This window comes from Phyllopteryx taeniolatus, chromosome 16 (genome assembly GCF_024500385.1).
Source record: "Phyllopteryx taeniolatus isolate TA_2022b chromosome 16, UOR_Ptae_1.2, whole genome shotgun sequence".
Lineage (NCBI taxonomy): Eukaryota > Metazoa > Chordata > Actinopteri > Syngnathiformes > Syngnathidae > Phyllopteryx > Phyllopteryx taeniolatus.
Window position 1 is genome coordinate 3,811,067 of NC_084517.1, and position 15,949 is coordinate 3,827,015.

The 15,949-nt window shown below is 43.2% G+C and overlaps 1 protein-coding gene across 1 annotated transcript in view; it reads left to right on the forward strand.

The window, feature by feature from the left end:
* The first annotated feature begins 422 nt into the window (after positions 1-422).
* The window catches only part of pitpnc1a (phosphatidylinositol transfer protein cytoplasmic 1a), a 41,396-nt gene continuing 25,869 nt past the window's right edge, over positions 423-15,949 (forward strand). The window contains exon 1 of the mRNA XM_061749094.1: positions 423-640. Within this exon, the coding sequence (XP_061605078.1) occupies positions 488-640 (153 nt within the window). The 5' untranslated portion in view covers positions 423-487. The remainder of the gene's footprint in view (positions 641-15,949) is intronic.

Below are 15,949 nucleotides of genomic sequence, written 5' to 3' on the forward strand. Positions count from 1 at the left end.
CGAATATGGGTTTAAATCAAAATTTAAGAATAATTGCGCTACTCTATAACAATTAAATACCCTAGTTGGCGTTTGACAGCAGGCGTGTGTCTTTTATTGTGAAGAGCACACTTCCGTAGTTTGTTTTCCCGCCTCCTCACTAACGTTGACTTGACAGCGTGGGCTTCAGTTGGGATCTCCGTGTTCTTCTTTCCCCTGCTCGGAGCTGCGTGGACCCAACTGAGGTGTGGAGTTCTGTTTTGCGAAACGCGTTTCGGGTTCCATCGGGGTTTTCCTCTCTTCTCACTCTCTCTTTCCCTCATATTGGCCTCACTCCGAAACTTCCCACTCGGCGAATCCAGACGGGACAAAAAACGGGTGAGAGCAATCAAGGTGGCATCTGGGAACTTCACAGCATCTTGGGGGAGCGGGAAACGGGGTGGTGGGGGGAGGGTGGAGGGGGGGGGGGTGGGGGTGGAATTCAATGGCTTGTCATTCCGCTCAATGAATGATTTTCAACAAGAAGACTCACTTTGAAGTTCAACGCGTGAGACGCAAGAGTGCTTTTGAACAAGAAAAAGAACATTTTTTGTGTGTGCGTGTGGTCAAGACTATGTTGATGAAGGAGTACCGCATCTGCATGCCTCTCACCGTGGAGGAGGTAAGGCACCTTTATTTTTGAATGACCCACAAAACGCGTCTTTATTCTGATGATTATTATTATTTACTTGTTCAGTCATGGTCTCCCCTGAAAGATCATGTTAAATCTATTGTCACCTCTCCTGATGTTTTTTTTTTTTTTTTCCTCACACCAAAATTGAATTTGAAATGGAAAATGGGCGACAACCGAATACTTAAGTATAATGTACTCGTGCTCAATTTGTGGATTTGAGTAAATAAAATGCTTGTAATATCTGTTCAAATGGGAGAAAATGTGAACATTTGGAATCCATTTAGCAAGAAATATAAAGCAGGCTCACTCGATTTACTTTAGTGTGTCTGGCCAGATTTGGCCCCCGAGCCTTGAGTTACACACACTGTCTCTTGCGTTCCTTTGGAGCTTGTGAGACACGTGGCACCAGGGGGCGCTACCATTCTCTCTAGCCCCTGTGTTTTGCTTTCAGGATGTAAGATTAAAGAGGGCTTGTGCACAACATTATGTAGTTCTATATAGGCTATAAGGGAAACTCATCATTTGGACTGTTTTTTTATTTTATTTGTATTTTTTTGCATGTCTTCTGTGCTCTGCTCACTGCACCGTGTGTGGTCACATGTTTTCTTCTCAGCTGAGTTACTATAACGCTTGCTTATATTCACGGTCAACAATCGCTCCCTAAATGTAGAATTGATAAATGCATAACTCGAATCCATGCAGATGAACACAACATGTTCCCGTTTTCCGTTCTTCCCTCATCAGCAGCAGAACATGGATCAGTTTCACCAAAAAAACCCACCAGTTTCTTTTTTCATAAATCTGCAAAAAAAATGTCAACAATTCTGTTTATGTTTTTTTTCTGTCAATATGAGGTTCTGTGTGTACATTAATGAGGGGGGGAAAAAATGAACTTCAATGATTTCAGCAAATTTCAGCTGCAATTTCACAAAGAGTGAAAAATTTAAGGGTGTCTGAATACTTTCCGTACACACTGTTCTATTAGGTAGGAGGGAATAATTGTTACTGGAATCATTCGCTCATTCCCTAATCCCTAATCATTATACAGTGTAACAATCGCCATGACAATTAGGATGATGATGATGATGATGATGATGATGATGAATTTCACTGTCGCCTGAAATTCACCTCAGTTTCCTCTACAAGTGTTTTATTGAGCGGCACACTGGTGGAAAGGTTTTAACGGTTTATACTGTGAGGTAACCTTCCACCGTATGGAATCATTGCGACTATAAATAAGCGTGTTGCCATAGCGGTCCATAGAGTCATTAGCTATAAATCCCATTGTTGCCGTGCTGTTTGCAAGGCCATTACCTTTTTTTTATTTTTTTATTTTTTTTATTGTCTTTACATTGGCTGCAGTTTGAAATTGAACTCATCTGTACTTTAGGCCCTCTTCCTGAAGTCTTATCGATCCTAATCTTACGTGATGGTGACTTTTTAAAGCCTTAAGTGGTTTCTCAAGAGTTCTGTTTGCGATTAACATAGGGCTACTTTATCACATCTTGACTTTAGGGGCTTTTAGTTTCGCTCAAGCAAAAAGTGTAAGACAGCTGTTCTCAGACCAGCAAAGCAACGACAATTAAAGAGGATATTTTTTTTGTTTACATTTGTTACCTAGTTATGATTTAATATATTGTAACAAAAAAAAAAAGCCCCCCCACCACCACACGCCCAGGAGAACGAGACACCCCCCCGACGCCCAACAGGGGAACGATAAGCGGGACATCCAGGAGAGTAGCCACGGCGCAAAGGAAGAGGAGCCCCCACCCCGAGTAGCCTTCCAGCCAGAGGGGCCCGGTCCCTGGAGCACCACCATGAGCCTAGTGGAAACCCACCTCCCCCCTGTTACTATGGGACCTGACAGTCATTGTCCTTACCCCCATGCATAAGTGGCCCCTGACTAGTGTAGTGGATTTGAATCTGGAGTGGCCTGTGAGGATGGGAGGGAGGGGGGGACTGCTGGGCACTGCTGCCACGCATGGCCAATCCAGCGGAACAAACATAGGGACCGAGGACCATCACACCCAGCCGCGCAGTACCGCCCCCCCCCCCCCGGAACCCCAACCCCCCTTGTTTACGTTTATGAAGAGTGGATAAACTACAGTAATTTCTCATGTTTAATGCACATTTTCCCCCCCAAAAATTGTCAAAAGTCAATAGTGCGCATTATACATAGGTAGAGGGGAAAATAGAAACATTTGTCACATTAATTAACAATTAATATAAGTTCATGGAATAAATCTTATAATTTAGGTTGTAAATGTACAGTGTGTCACGATTTGACGTTAAGGGGATCTAGAAGCAAGCGGAGGCAGAAAGGATTGCGGTGAAAGGTTTATTGCAGCGGATATTTAGGATGGATCCTTGGGGTCTATTGGCAGGTCGTCGAGGCGGGGAACGTGCAGCAGGTGGCTGGGTGGGCGGCGTGGCAGAGGAGGAGGTCAGCACGGCGGGGAACACGGAGGGAGCACGCAGGAGAAACGCTAATACTCTGGCGAGGATTTATGGGATCTGGCAGGCTTTAATGCAGGTGGTATTGAAGGCTGATTGGTGACAGGTGCGCGGCCGAGGAGGTGCTGTTTACTGCGAAGAGAGAGGGGAGGAGAGCGGGCGAGAGAGGCGCAAGGCACCACCCGAGCTCCAAAAGAGGTACCTCAGAGAAAGTTCATGACAGTACCCCCCTCTCAACTGATGCCTCCTGGCGTCCTGCCCGGCTTCCCCGGGTGAGCCGCGTAAAAGTCAGAAAGAAGGGAGTCGTCCAGGATAAGCTTCCGGGAAATCCTGGCATGCTCCTCCGGACCATACCCCTCCCAGTCTACCAGATACTGGTAACCCCTGCCCCTGGGCCTCACATCGAGGCATGCTACTGTTCCTTAAATAACGGAGGTTGGAAACCGTAACAGGCCATAAATGGAGACATACCGGTGGCGGAGCTGGTGAGGGAGTTGTGGGGGTACTCAATCGTGCAGCAATGCAGCGAAGAGCTGACTCCAGAGACTGACTCCAGGCTCCGTCTGGCCTGTTTGTCTGAGGGTGGTACCCGGAAGACAAGCTGGCTGCTGCGCCCACCGCTTTACAGAACTCCTTCCAAACAAAGGAGGAGAACTGAGGACCTCTCTCCGAGACGATGTCGATGGGGATACCGTGGAGTTTGAAAACATGAAGAACAAGGAGGTTAGCATTTTCAAATAGTGCAAATGATAGTGTTACCTTCAGAGGGGGTAGGCCGCTGACGAAATCCAAAGCGATGTGGGACCAAGGGCGGCTTGCGCTAAGTAAGGGGCGCCCCCAGCTGTGGGCAGGTGTGAAGCCTTCCCTCGGGCACAGACGGAGCAGGCTTGGACGAATTCCTGGGTGTCTTTGACCAGGCTGGGCCACCAGAAATGTTGTTGGGTGAAATGGATGGTGCGGTTGATACCGGGATGACACGTGAGCTTGGAGTTATGGGTTCACTGAAGGACGTCAGAGCGTGCAGAATCAGGTACGAACAGACGGTTCAGCAGTCAAGTCCGGGGATCCGGGTGAGTCTTGAGCTTCTTTTACCACCTGTTTGATTTTCCAGGTGGCCGCTCCAACGAAGCACGAGGAAGTGAGGATTGTTTCTTGTTCGGCAGGGCTGGAGGGGGGTGAGTATATGCGAGACAGTGCGTCAGGTTTGCCGTTGCGGGATCCAGGTCAGAAAAAGAGGCTAAAATGAAATTGGCTCAAAAAAAGGGGCCATCAAGCTTGTCGGGGGTTAATGCGTTTGGCGGAACGGAGGTAAGTCCAGATAACAAACAAAACTTCAGTCCCCTCCAACCAATGCCCAGATGATGGCTAGCAGTTCTCGGTTGGCAACGTCGTAGTTCCATTCCGCAGGGAATAGACGACGGAAAAAGAAGGCACAGACGAGTCCCGCTGTGAGGGACTCGCTACCGCCCCAGTGTCTGAGGCGTCCACCTCTACCACGAACTGGAGGGAGGGAGCTGGATGACATAGGATGGGACCACTGGTGAAAAGGGTTTTCAGCTGGTCGAAGGCTTGGGATGCGGCTAAGGTTCATTGGAACGGAGAGCAGGTGGAGGTGAGACTGGTGAGAGGAATTGGGAGTCTACTATAATTGCGGATGAAGCGGCGGTAGAAATTGGCGAATCCAAGGAAACGTAGTTCTTAGCGGGTGGTGTGAGTGGGCCAGTTATCGACTGCTTGGATTTTGGCAGGGTCTGGTTGCAATTGTCTTTTGGCCAGGTCTTTGCTGAAAACAGGGGAGAGATCATGATATTCCTCAGGTGGAATCCATCCAGTGATTGACAAGTGCGTCCAGTCTATGGCGGGGTTATGTTTTTGACCCAGGGAATTTTCGAGGACAAGTGGGGTCTCAGGAGAAGGGATGACAAAATGAGGGATGTTTTCACGATGATTACCGGCAATAAAGTGGGTGAATGGAACTGTTTGGTGGGTGACAGGACATATGAGTCGCCCATCCAGGGCTGTAACCTTCTTGGGAGACGGAAGTGGTTGGAGAGGGAGTTGGAGCTGAAGTGTCAGTCCTTCATGAATGAAATTGTCATCTGAATCAATGAGGGCAACTACAGGTGTATTGTGAGTGGGACCAAGAATGCAAGCGCGAACAGTCATACAGGAAGAAGAGCTTGAGGAAGTGATACTTTGGCTCACGACTGCGCTCTCGGGTCGTGGTGAGCCTGGTCTTTTGGGCTTAAGGGGCATGAAGCGATAAAGTAACCGGATTTGGGAAAGGATGCCATGATCTCGTGCAGAGCCTCGTCCTGTCTCCCTATGCGGGCGCCTCGGGGGGTGAGTGCATGTTGTAGCGCCTCGGGGGTTGCTGGTTCCAAGCTGGCCAGAGTATTCTATCACAATCTGATGTTAACTGGACCCAGAAGCAAGCTGAGGCTGAATGGATTGTGGTGAAAGCTTCATAGAAGCGGATATTTAGGATGGATCCTTGGGGGGTATTGGCAGGTCGTCGAGGTGGGGAACGTGCAGCAGGGGGTGGCGTGAGCATGTGGATGGCTGGGTGGCGCGGCGGAGGAGGTCAGCACGGCGCGGAACACGGAGGGAGCACGCAGGAGAAACGCTAATACTCTGGCGAGGATTTCTGGGATCTGTCGGGCTGTAATGCAGGTGGTAATGAAGGCTGATTGGTGACAGGTGCGCGGCCTGAGGAGGTGCTGATTACTGAGAAAAGAGAGGGGAGGGGAGAGAGAGTTTTCGACAGTCAAAACAGTTTGGGGATTATCCCTTTCTGTTCCAACATGTCTGTGCACCAGTGCACAAATCAAGGTTCATAAAGACATGGATGAGAGAGTTTGATGTGGATGAATTTGAATGGCCTGCACAATCCTAACCTCAACCCTATAGAACAATTTTGGATGAATTATAGCAGAGACTGAGACATGGATAAAGATATGGATGAGAGGACTTGGCATGGATGAACTTGACTACCCTGCACAACGAGTCCTGCTCTCGACATGATAGAACACCTTTTGGTTGATTTCGAGCGGACAGTGAGCTCGGCCTTCTCGTCTAGCATCAGTGTGTGACCTCAAACATATGCTCCTGGAAGAATGGGCAAAAATTCCCATCAACTCACTCCTAAACCTTGTTGAAAGCCTTCCCACAAGAGTCGAAGCATACGGATTTAGAATGGGATATCACTTAAAATCATATGTGAGTCACGGCAGTTGAGCCAATACTTTTGGCATTCCAGTGTACTTGTGTAAAAAAAATAAATATTATTTTATTTTATTTATTATTTGTTTATTATTTGTATTATTATTTATTATTATTTTTTTTTAAATTATTATTATTATTTTAAAACTGGTAAAAGTAGGTGTACTGTGAGTACCTGAGTGAAGGTTGGTGAGCGAATACTTTTGGCCATATAGTGTATAAAAACATGAGACTGATATAAATCATTTGAATGATGTTATTTTATGTTTTTATTTACGGCTGCTTCGTTGGTCCTCAGTCAGGGCGCTTCTTGATTGGCCACATCTCATTTCACGATTCACGGAGTCATGACTCGGGAAGTAGTCAGCTTTCTCCACACGCATTTTTAAGATTTTTAGTAGTAAGTAATGAAGACATTTAATACTTAAAAATGTGGGCCCCGACCCGTTTCGGACCCTATTAGCAGTACAAATTCACTCTTAACACACCTCAGACCACAGAATAATCTTATAGGATAATCTTATTAAATAAGATAGTGTGGCGTTTGTTAGTGTGGCGTTTGTTGTCCTTGGTTGTGAAGGGGGGGGAAAAAACAGCCCGATTTATGTTGTCTTGTGTGCAACGGACCTACGGTCAGCTTTGTTGCTGTTTATGCTGTGAGAGTGTGTGCGTGAGTGAGTGTACATACTGTATGTAGATGCTCCATGTCTGGGTCGCGACCCAAAAGGTTGCGTTACTGCTTTCCGCTGTGTTTTGGCTCAGCGGTCTGATTCGTGAGAGTTCTGCTCCCTTATTGTTTCCGCAGGACATTGCTCATGACCTGGCTCTGTCACGCATGCACGCACGCACACACATCAGATGGATGCACTGTTGATTGGCCAGATGTCATCGGATGCGGCATTCGGGAGAAGACAGGGCCGCGCCAATAAGGTGCTGGCTGACTTTAGGTGACTCAATGCGCTAAGTCAGCACAATTTGCTTGCGTTTTCGCATATGAGCATTTTCCATAAAGCTATTAGTGGTCGTTCCACGCTATTACACACCCATTTTGGGGGGGGCACAGTGGTCATAAAAAGGCTACATACAAATGTCAGCTTTTTGTGATATACACTGTATTGCCAAAAGTATTCGCTCACCAGCCTTGACTCACATACTGTATGAACTGAAGTGACATCCCCTTCTCAATAAATAGGGTTTCATATAACATCGGTCCACCTTTTACAGCTATAACAGCTTTAACTCTTCTGAAAAGGCTTGGTGGGCAGCAGGTACTTTCTTTTTGGAGGAACAACAAGCAATTTATGCAGTACAATATGTCTCCCGCCTGTGGAATAATTAATTTTAATGGTGTTTTTGTGTTATTTGATGCTCCCTTTTTGATGCCCAAGCGATGTGTTGCGACTACTGAGTGATGAGCAGCGAAGCTCCCACATGACTGTTCACTACATATGCATTGTTTTATCTGTGCAATCATCAGTTTCTTACTTTCCATACTGAAAAGAAATTTGAAATTCTTTAAAAAAAAAAAAACTATAAATAAATAATTTAAGCTGCCTCTATAAATTATTCGTTTGCGAGGATGACAGCCATGATAGAATGACAAATGCAGCGGTGCCTTAAGTTACGAATCGAATTTGTTCAGTGACCACGCTCGTAACTGAAGACACAAACAAAGAAGAGTTTCACAACCGACTCAGTAAGCTGCAGTAATATACTACATACTTAAATTCATGCCCGTGAGCTGCAGTTTGCATAAACTGTGCCCCTATTTCCCGAGCCTATTTGCATGTCTGTTGTTGACCAATACTGGCCACTCATGCCAGAGTAGCATCTGCACCACTTGCACACTGACTGAGGAGTATCTGCAACATTTGCACAATCAACATTGTCCCAGATTATCGCGCTACTAGTCACTTTTAACTTGCATACACTCCCTGAAGTCTCGGCGCCCTTTGCACAATGGTCATTGCAACGGACTATTGTTATATTAGTCAATCAAACTGCTCTAACTGCTAGAGGACTCTGCATCGTTTTGCACAATTGTCCAAAAAAAAACCTTTATTGCTCATTCATTGTTTTTCTCAATGTCTTTATGTCTCAAAAGTGTTCTCTTGTCAATTGACTGACTATTGTCGTACAAGAGCTAGAGCTGCTCCAACTACTGGAGACAAATTCCTTGTGTGTTTTTTGAACATACAAAATAAAGAGGATTCTGATTCTAAAAGGCCATCCATCTGATGCATTTCAGTCATTGCACGATGGTTTTAAGTCACAAAGCTGGCTCCAAACACTCGAATAATGTTCTCCGTCATTATTCTATTTTCAAAAACTTGGTATGTATGGATGACTTGGGTTGTTCCCTACATCTGGTAACATTTTCATGTCAATAGCACCTTGGGAAATATATTTAATGAGAAAAATGCTGACGTGTTAAATACTTATTTCAGCCGCTCTATTTCCAAAGGTGCTATAAAGGTGCTCAGAAATTAAGATGAGTGTAATAATGTGAAATGACAAGTATTGAACCCGCCAACTGGTATTTATTTAATACTTTGCACCTCCCTTTCTTCATGTGTTCAGTACTTTTTCCCTGTGTCATTTCACATTATTACACACAACGGAGTTTCTGATCTTATTTGTTGTACTTTTCTTTGTATGTATGGATGACTTGGGTTGTTCCCAACATCTGGTTTGTGTGTGTGTGTGTGTGTGTGTCAGTGCTACAATAGCAACTTAAATGCCCAGGCAAACAAAGGGTCAAACGACTTCTATTTATAGCAGAGAGGTGACGACTAAATTTAAAACTGGAACACATGGGCAGGTGTTGACTGAATCAAATGTGTCCAAGTCACCGTGACGCATGCAAAGCATTTTAACAAGTACACTTTTAACAGCCACTCGAACCCACAACAATTGCGCCTATGTGGAGCTGTATTTGTAGGCATATTGCGTTGATGAATAAAATGTGAATGAGAGAACTTGCACAATTGGTGGCTGACTAAATACTTTTTTTGCCCCACTGTACTGTATAAACAAACAACATTCACACCGACGGGCAATTTAGAGTCTTCAATGAACCTACCATGCATGTTTTGTGGGATGAAGGTAACCGCAGTACCCGGAGAAAACCCGCACAGGGTGAACATGTAAAAAGTCCACACAGGCGAGGCCAGATTTGAACCATAGTCCTCAGTACTGTGAGGCAGATGTGCTAACCACTCTGTCGCCGTGCCGCAAATAGGAACTAGTTGCTGTTAAATATTGCTCACATTCAATTGTTTTAGCGTATTAATAATTGACTTGTACTGGACGTACTTGATCTTGTTTTGTTTCGGATTGTGTGTGGTCGTTGTTTCATGTTTTCCTGTGTCCCATGTTTTTCATGTCTCGTGCGCTCCTTTCGTTATCGCCGCTCGTGTCTTTTCCAGGTGTTCCTCGTTGTCTCGTCCAAAAATGTTTTTTTATTTAGTTCCCTGGTTTCTTTCACTTCCGGTTGGTTCATTGTCTGTGTCACATGTCAAAGTCACCTGTAGTTCCACTCGTCGTGTTTTGTTCCAGTTTTAGGTTTATTCAAGTGTTTCTTTTGTTACTTCGATTATTGGTTTTGGGACTTTGTTTCGTGAGCTTTGTTTGCCTTTGATTTGGAATTAAATATCATTTTGGAGACTTCTGCTTTGGCTCCCTGCTTCCCTGCACTTGGGCCCTCCACGTTTTGCCTTGCTTCCAGCACCTCCAAACCCCCTACGTGACAGATCTTATCTGTCAATAAATTTTAGTCAAACCAAGTACAGTACACGAAAGCTGTATTTAAAAAAAAAAAAAGGCATGGACTGAATATATAATTGCATATTGAGTTAATATTATGCAATATTAAACACTTAAACACTTGTTTGTTTATGAATATTGGTGGATAAGGTGACAGTGAGTGAATACAATCATAAACTGGTCAATCTCCTTTGACCTGTAAATTGCACCCGTGTCAATAAACTGATTCATAATACTGTTGAAATTGTAATATTTCATATTTTACATTGCAATTTTTCGTTCAGAAATGTCAGATTGCTCACACGATTTGCGACAACATTTGCAAGGGTTAGATAATACTTTTTTTTTTTTTTTTTTTTCAAAAGTTAGATTACGACAGTAGTTAAGTAGTTTGTTGATCCAAAAGGACATTTTGGAGTTGAATCAAATCAATAACATTTATGGAGTAATGTGCTTGGCTTGTCAAACTTTCTAGGCGACCATATTGTTAAATTCTGTCTTCCAAATGATTGTTTTGTGTCGGACATGAAACTGGACTTTTGTGGAAGGTTTCTAGCCAATCAGACTCAAGACTCATTCCCTGCCAGTTGTTTTCAAAGCAGAGTTCTCCATACTGCGAGTCGTTATAGAGAGCAGTTTGACTGATGTTTGAAGACCCACATAATATTGCGTTCTGAATGTGCACTGAACCTACCAAAAGAAAGAGTAGACACTCTTCTTTCACCGAAAAAAGTTTGTTTCTAACTTTTACTGTTCTTTAGTAATTAGCAGTACAACATGGGTTGTTGGTCTCAACAAAAACACCAGTTCCTGACCAAAAGCGGAGAAAACAAGCTTTTTATGGATTGAACCACACTGCTCGCCACAGCAGTTTCAAAACAAGTTTTTCTTTTTGCATGTTTTTTCATTTACAAATGCATTCCCGTTTGTTAAAAAAAGCATTTAAGTTATTTGTTTCCCCTCAACGTACACACAGCACCCCATATTGACAGAAAAAAACTTGCAGATTTATTCAAAAAGAAAAACTGAAAAATCACGCAGCCATAAGTATTCAGACCCTTTGCTGTGACACTCATATATTGAACTCGGGTGCAGTCCATTTCTTCTGATTTTCCATGAGATGGTTCTACACTTCCATTGGAGTCCAGCTGTGTTTGATTATACTGATTGGACTTGGATTAGGAAAGCCGCGCACCTGTCTATATAACCTGCCCGACGGAAACCTCGCCTCAGTGCAAGACACATGAAAGCCCGCACGGAGTTTGCTAAAAAAACAAAACAAAAAAAAAAACACACACACACCTGAAGGACTCCCAAGATGGTGAGAAATAAGATTCTCTGGTCTGATGAGACCAAGATAGAACTTTTGGGACTTAATTCTAAGCGGTATTTGTGGAGAAAACCAGATACTGCTCATCACCTGTCCAATCGAAGGAAAGATGAATGCGGCCAAGTACAGGGATGTCCTGGACGAAAACCTTCTCCGGAGTGCTCAGAACCTCAGACTGGGCCGAAGGTTCACCTTAAAAAAAAATACAAGGAACCAAGCAGAAAGCTAAAATAATGAAGGAGTGGCTTCAGGAAAACTCCGTGACTGTTCTTGAATGGCCCAGCCAGAGCCCTGACGTAAACCCAATTGAGCAACTCTGGAAAGACCTGAAAATGGCTGTACACCACTGTTCACCATCCAACCTGACAGAATTGGAGAGGATCTGCAAGGAGGAATGGTAGAGGATCCCCAAATCCAGGTGTGAAAAACTTGTTGCATAATTCCCAAAAGACAGATGCAGTATTAGCTCAAAAGGGTCCTTCTACTAAATACTCAGCAAAGGGTCTGAATACTTATGGCTGTGTGATATAAAATGTTTTCTTTTTGAATAAATCGGCAAAAGTTTCAGCAATATTGTTTTTTTGTTTTTTTTGGGGGTACTGTGTGTGCGTTAATGAGGAAAAAATGTAACTTAATCAGAATCATCTTTATTTGCCAAGTATGTCCAAAACACACAAGGAATTTGTCTCCAATGTCTAATTGATTTTAGCAAATGGCTGCAATATAACAAAGAGTGAAAGAAATTTAAGGGGGTCTGAATACTTTCCGTACTCACTGTATCTTCTACTTAAGAACCCACACTGGATATTGATTGGGCATGGTGCTGAAGAAGTGATCTTCTTCATAAGCCTTTATTTGCAAGCTAATTTTAACAGAGACCATCCATTCTCAATCTATCAATTCGTTCTCGTAGATAGTCCCTGAAAATTCCCAGCAGTTTATTTAGAATAATGGGTTTAATAAACATAAACACAAAGTGAGTTGTGACAATCCGATAGACCGGCATGTTTGTCTCACTTGAATGAAAAACATGAATCAATAATGCTGAGCTGAGTGATGTCGTTTCAATTAACATTAAAGTCATATGGCACGTGCACTTTGACCTGCTCTGCCCTGGTCTTTGTTGCCTTCAAAATGTTCTGACATTCGCAGCAGATATTTTCACCTTAGCTGTGCAGGCATGCTCGATGGGGTAGTTTTAAATTGCCCTACCGGACCCTCCCGCTCATTTGAAATTGTGCAGCTGTGAAGACAACACTGCATTCATCCTTCACACACACGACCGTTTTAAAATTTGGTTTCTATTTCGTTTTGGAAAAGAGCGCTTCAACTATAAAGCATTATAAAACAATTTATTAAGGAGAAAAAGACAATGGTATAATACTTGACCACGCTTACTTTTCAAGTGTGAAAAAACATTAGCCACCATAAGAAAATAAAACTCATCACAACTTAAATATATAACTGATGTCACTGACTGATGGCAGTTCACTTGCATTTATTTTCTCAGTTTCTTCTTCTCTTAAACACCAACTTGTAGAAGCCAATAGAAATATTACCAAATGAAGAGACTAGACCATCCATCCATTTTCCAAACCGCTTATCCTCAATAGGGTCGCGGGCATGCTGGAGCCTGACTCCGGGCGAGAGGCGGGCTACACCCTGAACTGGTCGCCAGCCAATCGCAGGGCACATATAAACAACTATTCACACTCACATTCACGCCTACAGACAATTTAGAGTCTTCAATTAACCTAGCACGCATGTTTATGGGATGTGGGAGGAAACCGGAGTACCCGGAGAAAACCCAAGCAGGCACGGGGAGAACATGCAAACTCCACACAGGCGAGGTCGGATTTGTGAGGCAGATGTGCTCACCCGTCGTCCACTGTGCCGCCCGAGACTTGCCTATTGGGAATAAATTAATACAATTTTATGGAACAAATATTAGAGCTGAGGTTGTAAGATACAAAGCTACAATGTCTCTAAAGAATCATAATGACTTGACAGAGTTGGGTGAACAGAAGGGAAGGTATGAGGCTGAAGGATAGACAAGGAATGACTAGCTGGATTAGCTAAATATGGCACAGCAAAGTCGGCAACAGGAAGTCAACAGGAAACTCTTTAATGCTATCGTCACTTCAATCCGCACTTTGTGTCAACATGCTGGCCAAACAAGACACGATTGCAGTTGCTGAGAATAGAAGCGAAGGTGCCACAGTTATGGGGCAGGTGACGGAGATGCGACATGGGGGGTTGCAGCTGGCCGTGTCACACCGTGCAACAATCGCAGTGTATCAGGACGCATTATGTGGTCTAAGTGACGCGGTCCCAAGTGGCGTTCATCAGTGCTCATCATCAGTACTCACTCACTTTGTATGTCAGTGAAGGTTTATTTTTGTTCACAGCTGTGCTAATCGGCTTTTATGCTGCCACTGATGTGAATACAAATCAAGAACAATGTAAATGTGCATTTTTTTTAATAAGACTATATTGGCTAGACAGTGGAAGGCTGTACATTTAGTACCTGGGGCTTACCCAACATCATCCACTATTATGTCACAATTATACAAACCATCAATACGATGAAAAAACGAATATAACAGCATGCAATTGTGCTACTGTATGTACATCACCTGGAAGTTTTCACATTCAATATTTATCTCATAACATGACAAAAACAGTTTAAAAAAAATAAAAATAAAATAAAAAAAAAACACATCATACTCAAAATCCAACTGTTTACTGCTATGTCTTGAGATGTTGCTTCAGTATTGCCACACCGTGTTCTTTCCTCATGATTCCATTTATTTTGGGAAGTGCACCAGTCCCTCCTATAACAAATCAACCCCACAAGCACCCCCATATTTCACAATTAGGTTGGTGTTCTCAGGCTTGCAAGTTTCCCCCCAAAATGTAACGATGATCATTATGGCCAAGCAGGTCAACTCGAGCAATGCGGTGAGTTACTTAATTGTGTATCTTGAAATAATTTATTATTTTGACATCAAAAGCCATTTATCGGTCTTGTTTTTGTTGTTTTATTGTTTGAGCTGTCACAAAAGCAAAAAAATATTCGCGTCAAAGTCACTGTTCTGTTTATTTTCACACACAGGAATATCTAATGTACAGCATTTATACCTCAAGAACAGAATTAATCAATCCTAGCCAATACTTATATGTGCGAAACAATAACAATTCTCATCTACTGTAGTTCAATTTACGAATTAATTAATATAAAAAGGTATTTTGCCAGGATTGTTTTTTGTTTTTTTTATACAAACTATTGTTGCATTCAAGTCAGAAAAGCAATTTAAATGCACACAACCACAGTGTACCAGCAATAAGACACAGGATTTTGGATGTGTTGCAATATGCAAATGGGAGTTGGTCAATTACAGTTTCATCAGAAAGAAATTAACATTGTATAAAAAAAATCTTTCTACGGCAGACGTGGTGGCAAATTGGATATATCCCAGAGTTTGACACGCATGCAATCATTTCTGACCCTCTTATTACATGCCGTAAATGCTTTCAGGTTTCAATTTGCTGCAGATAGAATGTGTATACCACCAATTAAAGTTTTCTTCTGAGAATCAAAGCAATAGATTTGACTTGAGTCAATGAGGCACATGAGCGTCTGAAAGAGTGCCATTGAAAGGGGAATGAACTCCATTCACAACAGCACCTAATCACATGCAAAAGAACATTTGATTGAATGACATCCTTGTTACCAGGGGTGCCACAAGAGATTTTTTGATTCATTTTTTTTTTTTTTGGGCCCTGTGAACAAAATATCATTTTCGGCTCCACCACGTCAATGCCGCAAATTTGAAAATAGAATTTTCTAGCCCTCGTGTTCCCGCTCCCCTTGCTTGTCACTGTATAAATTATTACAATGAATGGTAATGACCATGGCGGCACAGTGAAAAACTGGTTAGCACATCTGCCTCACAGTTCTGAGGACCGGGGTTCAAATCCCGGCCCTGCCTGAGTTTGCATGCTCTCCCCCGTGCCTCTCAAAAACATGCGTGTTAGGTTGATTGACACTAAATTGTCCGTAGGTGTGAATGTGAGTGCGAATGGTTTGTTTCTATGTACCCTGCAATTGGCTGGCGACCAGTTCAGGGTGTCTGACATAGTTGGGATAGGCTCCTGCACGCCCAAGTGAGGATAAGCGGTACAGAAAATGGATGGATGGGTAATGACCATTCCATTGTCACATAAGGGTGCCTTGTGGATGTATAGTATGCTTCATTCAATGTCTACTCCAGTGTCCCTGGTTGCTATAGGAACAACCCACAACTGATTACAGATCTCCTTGAAGATGAAGTGGTCTTCTGTGCACATGTGTAATGTGCACCTGTGCTTGCAAAATGGAAGAACGAATGACAAAAATGAGTGTCTCTACTCCTATTAGTTACCCTGGTCTAGATGTTTAAATATCGATGTATTATTATTGTCGTTAACTTGTACGGTACAGCCAATGTACGAGTTTGCTCAGTGTATTATGTGTACAACCTTGA